The sequence below is a fragment of the Leguminivora glycinivorella genome, chromosome 8, assembly GCF_023078275.1.
Source record: "Leguminivora glycinivorella isolate SPB_JAAS2020 chromosome 8, LegGlyc_1.1, whole genome shotgun sequence".
NCBI classification, from domain to species: domain Eukaryota; kingdom Metazoa; phylum Arthropoda; class Insecta; order Lepidoptera; family Tortricidae; genus Leguminivora; species Leguminivora glycinivorella.
The window spans coordinates 10,647,459-10,654,444 of NC_062978.1; the positions used below are offsets into that span (position 1 = coordinate 10,647,459).

Sequence of the window (6,986 nt, forward strand, 5' to 3'; positions counted from 1 at the left end):
TATTATTTTTTAATCAAATTTTTCTGTCAACGTCTATGACCTAGAATTTCCTAGACTTTTCCATTCCACGTCCATCTTTCATGAAGAGCATTGGCTCTGCCAAGCATTGGCAATGGCCAAGTGATTGGTTCGCTAATGTGTAAACAGCGGCTCTTATCTTGGCCAAGGGGTTTCACAAAGGGTTGGTGGAACCGTTGGCCATATGTGTACAGCGGCCATAATATATATCGTAACAATAAGAACATAAGCCCGTTCAAATAAAAAATAATAGCGAAACTATAGATTTATTAATAATTTACCTACGCAGCCCGACGCATATGTATTCGTCAGTCAGTCAGTTCATTTGTATACACTAAAGCAAGAAGCACCATTTGTACTGAAAGTAAGAAATACTATTTCTTTATTTTATGGGTAGGAATATGATAGATGCAGAATGGAAAAAAAAACAATAGCAAGGAAAGCAACACATCTAGTATGTAGGTACTTAAGGTACTGATAATAGTGATAATTTACCTTCGAGATGAGAACCAATATTATTCACAAACTTACACACTATACTATTTAATTTAATGTTGATTTGTAACAATTACATCTTTTGGCATTGTATTATACGATCAACACAAATTCATTAAGTTCCGATTACTGTAAATTAATACATAACATTTGTTTAATTTATTGATTTTTTTTGCGAAGGTCTAGACGAACTCTACTGCATCGCTGCTCGTACATATACACAATTACTTCATACTTTAAAACTATTCTGGAAGTAACCTGTTTTTTGATGTTAAGTCACTTTTCATTTCCCTCCTTGAAAAAAAATCACTTTATTTGACTGAAATATTTTCCAACTTCCACTGATGTTAATAGAAAATGATAAAAAAATAACAGGATTGTCGATTTTTTTTATGTCAAGGACTTAAACTGTAGCGTTTGTGCTAGAAAAATCTCTAGGTCTAATTATTAGGCATTTGGGTAATTATAAATAATTTTACCTTGCGTGTTAGGCGGATGAAATAGGTTATTTGCAAGTGCCTTGTTAAGTGTCGACGTCGTGAATATTGAAAGTGTGCTTCATACGTTACTTTAATGCGGTTAATACGAGTTCCGATCACGATTACATGACAATTAGAAATGCATTTTTCGTCGTCAAGTTAGAATTTTGGGAATTTAAAACATCGTCAAGGAATATACGCTCATGTTCTTCCTTTACATCCAAGTGGTATCCAAAGCCAATGTAGTTAAGGCGCATTTATCAATATAAACACTCACTTGTAACCAAAAATGATTTTACTCAACATTTATAGACACACAGATTAATTGTGTTCTACAAAACTCTTCAGCAACTGTTTGTTAATAAGTCTTTCCGCGTATGATAGAAATAAAGCGAATCTAGGATTACTGCTATAGTTATTGACCACTACTCAGTAATTATATCTTTACTCAACAATCAGAAAGAGCTTACAGATAAGTGGTAACAAATTTTACTGTTAAGAGTAGCCAATAATTACAGCAGTCGCACAACCCCCGCGATTGTGTGCCGACTTTTAGAAAGCGAGAATCAGCGTCATCGTTTCAGTGAAGTAGGTATTTAAACTCTTGTCTTTATAACCCAATCTCCACATAAATTGACAGTTCAGTTCGTCAGTCCATTGCTACAATGTCAGTTGGTTTGAGCAGATTGGCCGATAAAACTGTTATTAAAGATCGGAGTTATAAAAACAGAGAACCCTTCGCGTTACAAGTGAAGGCCTAAATCTACCGGCACCTTAATCCGAATAGATGTATAAAAAAAATAAGTTGCCAGTTAGTTATCCTTTTTGTCGACGGAGTTGGCGGTTGGTGGATCGGTGTCATCTCCTTCCTCGTCCGAATAGTTCGTAGGCTCTTCTCCCGGCTTTAGGAGACGCCCGACTAGGTCGTATTTCTCTGGAAATAGATAAAACATTCACAAATTTAATTTGTAGGTGAAGGTTAGACAGTGTTAGATATTACACTGGTGCTATGTTTTTTTTTTTTTTTTTTTTATAAATGGGCTTACTCTTGACCACAGACTAGCCAAAGGCAAAGACGTGGCCTACGATGGAGTGAGCTCGCCCAGAAGATGCCTGTTCACTCTTGATTTGAAGGTTGCCGGGTTATATGAGCTCGGAAATATAGCCGCCGGCAAGGAATTCCACTCCTTGGCAGTGCGCATAAGAAAAGAAGAAGCAAAGCGCTTCGTGCGGATTCGTGGAATATCCACCAAGTAAGGTGTGGTTAGTCATTCATTGAAATCAAGTTATACAGGTAAATAGCAGAGCTAAATCCTTTTTTTGCATGGAGCATCGTTTATCAAATTTTACACGTGTAGTGCAAACATGTGCCGATTGATAAAAAACTTAGCAAACAATAATTACCAAAAGTTACTAAGAGCGGTTTTCGGATCCCGGAACCAAAAACCTAAAATTCAAATAAATTCGTTTTTTGTTTCACGTACACATATGTCTTCGTCTAGTCAACCCTTTTTTTCTCACGAAGGTATAATAATTTCATCAAAAAATGTACTACGCAAGAACTGTTTGGAATATGTATAAATTGTATAATAATAAATTATTATTAGAATTAACAATATATTGCTTAACTAGACGAACTATTTTTCATCAGGGCGTGTATGTCTCGTACCTAACAGGTAATTAACGATTTGTAAACATTAAAAAAATGCCTGTTATTAATATATTTGATAATGTAACACATGTTGCAGATTCCGTTTAGATTAGACATCACCTGACATTGATAATAATAATGAATTGCGCCTGATAGCGCATTTATCATGTTTGCAGTTTGTATCATGATATTCGTGCTAGGATAAATAAACTAACCTGATCACAAAATTAAAATTTTGAAAAAACCCCCGACCGCGACATAGTGGACCGATTTTCATGAAACATGGCTAAGAACACTCCCGACTAAAACAAAAAAAGAACTAAACCTAAATCGGTTCATCTTCGGGAGCTATGATGCCACAGACAGACAGACAAACAGACGGACCGACACGTCAAACTTATACCACCCCGTCGTTTTTGGCTGCAGAGAAAAGTAGACCTCCCTGCATACAAATTTGTATGCAAGGGGGTTTACTTTTCTCTACAGCTGACTGTACATTTAGTGTGCGAGTGTAATGAAAAAAGTTAAATTGCTTCATATGGACATAAGCATTTATGTACTCTGCAGTGTGTGCAGTAGGTACAAGCTTAGTTGTAATTAGAGTTGTGCCATTCCCGAGAATGTTCTCCCATTTGTATGGGAAATGTTCTCTCAAGAGAATATTCTCCATAGTAAAATGAGAACGTTCTCGAGAACGGCACAACTCTAGTTGTAATTCATTTTATTGCTACTTCCTAACAATTAATGCCATCACCTCATTGCATGTGCTCTCCATGTGAAGTAAATTAACATGTTTTTGCATTGCATTGAATGTTAATTTCTAGACTATTCAGTTACACATTCATGCGAATGTTTTGGATTTCTGACAGCCTTTTGTCTAATTCAAGCTCGCAACTGTCGCAGATTTTTAGAATAGGTATTTAAATAAGCACGATCTTGTGAGCGTTTTGGGATCACCTGTAAGCCCGCAAGAGTTGTATTCAATCAATAAATCAATAAACTGCAGTGCTTTTTTTACCCAAAAATCGGACATCATACTTTTAACCAACCAGGGGACATATTATGATAAATAAATATTATAGGACATTCTTACACAGATTGACTGAGCCCCACGGTAACCTCAAGAAGGCTTGTGTTGTGGGTACCCAGACAACGATATATATGATAATTATACAACATATACAAATACATATATACATGGAATACGTCCATGGATCAGAAACAAATATCTTTGCTCGTAACACAAATAAATGCCCTTACCAGGATTCAAACCTGGGACCGCGGCATAGCAGGCAGGGTCACTACGCGCTAGGCCACACCGGTTGTCAGATTATCCTTCCACAAATGCCCAACTAAAACTCCCGCGTGGTCCGCGTGGATGTCTTACATAGTTTTTAAAATGATTATGAGTTTATTAGAACCTTGTTCTAATTACTTAATTTCTAGGGTGAGCTGAAAATAAGGTAACTTGAAACAATGGTTTCATGGTTTAAGGCAAACATAATGAGGAAATAATAACTAATTTTTTCAGCTCAATAACACAACAAATTGTGCCAAATTTGACATTGTTTCAACTTGTCTGTTTCAACTCACCCTAATCTCTTTATGTCTTCTATAAAATATCATACCTCTGAACTGAGCCTCCCACTCTTTAACTGACTCCATCTCCATAGAATTGAGATCACTAAGGTCGTCATACTCTTTGTCTGATGATGTCACGGAGAATGTAGCCAGACCTCTGGATGCATCTTTCCCACCAAATGTAGCATAAGGACCGCCTGCAAAATATAGATTTACCCCCTTATTCATAAACATTCACTAAAGTTATCAAGCCAATAAAGTTTGTTTGTCCCTTTCCGACGTATTGGTGTGATAGTAAGGCCGTTTTCACATTATCCGATCCGATATCGGATGTAGGAAGGATGTAAAATGTAAGATTTATGCGCTTCCAGGTCATCATTTATGTATTTAATAGATCACTATTACTAAAAAACGATATAAAACTCAAAAAATGCGGATTTAATGCCGATGGCACTTTCCTACAACAGTTTTTGTCCGAGGCACCATCGAATTGCCGATATCGGCAGGACGCTTCCGACATTTTTTGGCATGCCGGACCCCCCGCCAGTTGTCGGCCGATAATATTTGTTTGTGTGCGTATATAATGTGTGTATACGTTTGTAGTAGTATGCGTGACAAAAATGGCGTCTATTAAACAGCTGCTAATGATCGAAATTAAAAATAGTTGACAATTTCCATGGAAAAAAGAAGGTTGAAATGCATTCTGAATTGCCGATACTAGTTTTTTCATCTTTTAGTAGATATAGTTGAATGTAAAATTATTTATTTTGCCTGACACTCTGAGTATTTTTATGCTCGTTATTTTAATTTTACAATATAATATTTAGGATATAGTGCTTATAATTATTAAATATAAAACATTTTTTAAATATTTTTTGATACAAAATCATACTTCATTGATTTGGAACAATGCATTTTATCGGACCGACATCCAACACTATCGGAAGCGTTTATCGGATGTAGGATGTCGGTCCGACATCTGATATCGGATCGGATAATGTGAAAACGGCCTAAGGGACAAACAAACTATCAGTTTGATAACTTAGTGAATGTTTATGAATAACAGTCTTAAAAAAAATATAAGAGTTTTGAATAGTTCATGGATAGTTTCATTACTTCGTCAGACTTATATTGACCAGGGACATAGAACCTGATGATGTTTTGTTTTGTGGTTTGCTTGTTACCTAGGTAAAAATATTTATTAGCATAATTATGTGGTGTACCATACCATGAGGGACCCACCTACTTAAAAAATGTGTGCTGTTATGAGCAGAGGGCGGAATTGCTCATGGCAAAAATCAAACGTCAATTGAGTTGGAACGTTAAATTTTATTGACTATCGATTGAACTGAAATTAATGAGTGATTGATTGAGAAGAACTGATTGAGTTGTTTTCGTCGTAAGTAAGACGAGGATACTTCTTTATCCATTTGTTGACTGTTTTTCGTTTTAGATTAACCATTTTTTTTCAAACGTTTTTGCAAGAGGACTAGTGACAAAAATGGCAATCAAATGTTATACAATTTACTTTTAATCTAGTCAAAGAGGTCAAAATCAAATGGTCGAATAGCTAATCAGAGGTCAAATAAAGGCAGAAATTTAAAAGGTGACTGTTTTTATCGATAGCTGAAAATGTCGATAAAATTTAACGTTCCACCTCTATTGACGTTTGATTTTTGCCATGAGCAATTCCGCCCTCTGGTTATGAGATATACATCTGTATAACAACTATTGTTATGCCATATCCAATCCTTATATTATATAAGTTACCAAGTTTATCTTGGCAGCCCTTTGAAACTCTATCTTGCCATAGTTAATGAGGCATTCTGATTGTGCAAGAGTCAAGAGTTCAAACATCATTATAGTACATATATTTAACATTTTTGATAAATTATTAAGCTTGTTATGTTTTATATTTAAGAATAGACAATTTAAGCCAATGCAGTACTAAAGCTGGATTATTTGCTCACTTTAAAAATAAACAGATACAGAAAATAACTAGTGACTAAGAATATAGGCAAGGTAACATAACAACCTTCTGCATTATATTTACAAACTTGGTATGCATTATTTTGTTTCAATACTTTATACAAAGTATGGGAGTATTTAATACTAGGTCATAATTAACGCCTTTGTTATTAAACAAACCACATAGAAGGTCGCCAAAACAAGGTCTTCTGATAAAGGCGTTAATGATAATTATGACACACGCGAGACGCGAGTACGTTGAATGCAAATCTACCGGGTCAATCGCGATGATGCGGAGCTATTAATAAAACAATGCACTCACCGGGCCCATAGAAGCGGCGTCCCCGCGTTACGTCGAATATCCACCCGTTTACAGCCACCAGCACGCGCCCGTCCGGCTGGGTCCCATCAAACTGCCGCAACTCCGCCACCGTCATATCCTTACGAATTTTAGGCAATTCTGGCGTCGCAGCCTCAGCCGACTGTTTAGAAAACCTACTCCTTAACAATTTGTATATCATTACAACAATAAATACACAGTTTACAGTCAATAGCAAATTAACGGGGCTATAAATTATATCGGTAAATATACTGGATCCCGCTTCTTGATTTTCCGTTTCCACGGTCTTGGGCTCTGGTCCTGATGACATTTTTGTAGCGTAAAATGCTTGAAATTAACTTTTGGTACACCGGGTTTTTATTGTATTTTTGTAAATTTTATAAATTCGGCCGCCAAACGGTAAGCAGTAAATTCAGAAAATCATCAAGACACTGACGTCAGCGTGCGTTACTTG

At 36.1% G+C, this 6,986-nt stretch overlaps 1 protein-coding gene across 1 annotated transcript; it reads right to left on the reverse strand.

The window, feature by feature from the left end:
* Positions 1–6,986, reverse strand: LOC125229057 (membrane-associated progesterone receptor component 1-like). Its single transcript, XM_048133834.1, has 3 exons — positions 6,515–6,986; positions 4,272–4,421; positions 1–1,926 (listed from the first exon to the last, which is right to left on the reverse strand). Exons 1-3 carry the CDS (start codon positions 6,840–6,842, stop codon positions 1,805–1,807), a joined length of 600 nt encoding a protein of 199 aa, XP_047989791.1. The 5' UTR covers positions 6,843–6,986; the 3' UTR covers positions 1–1,804.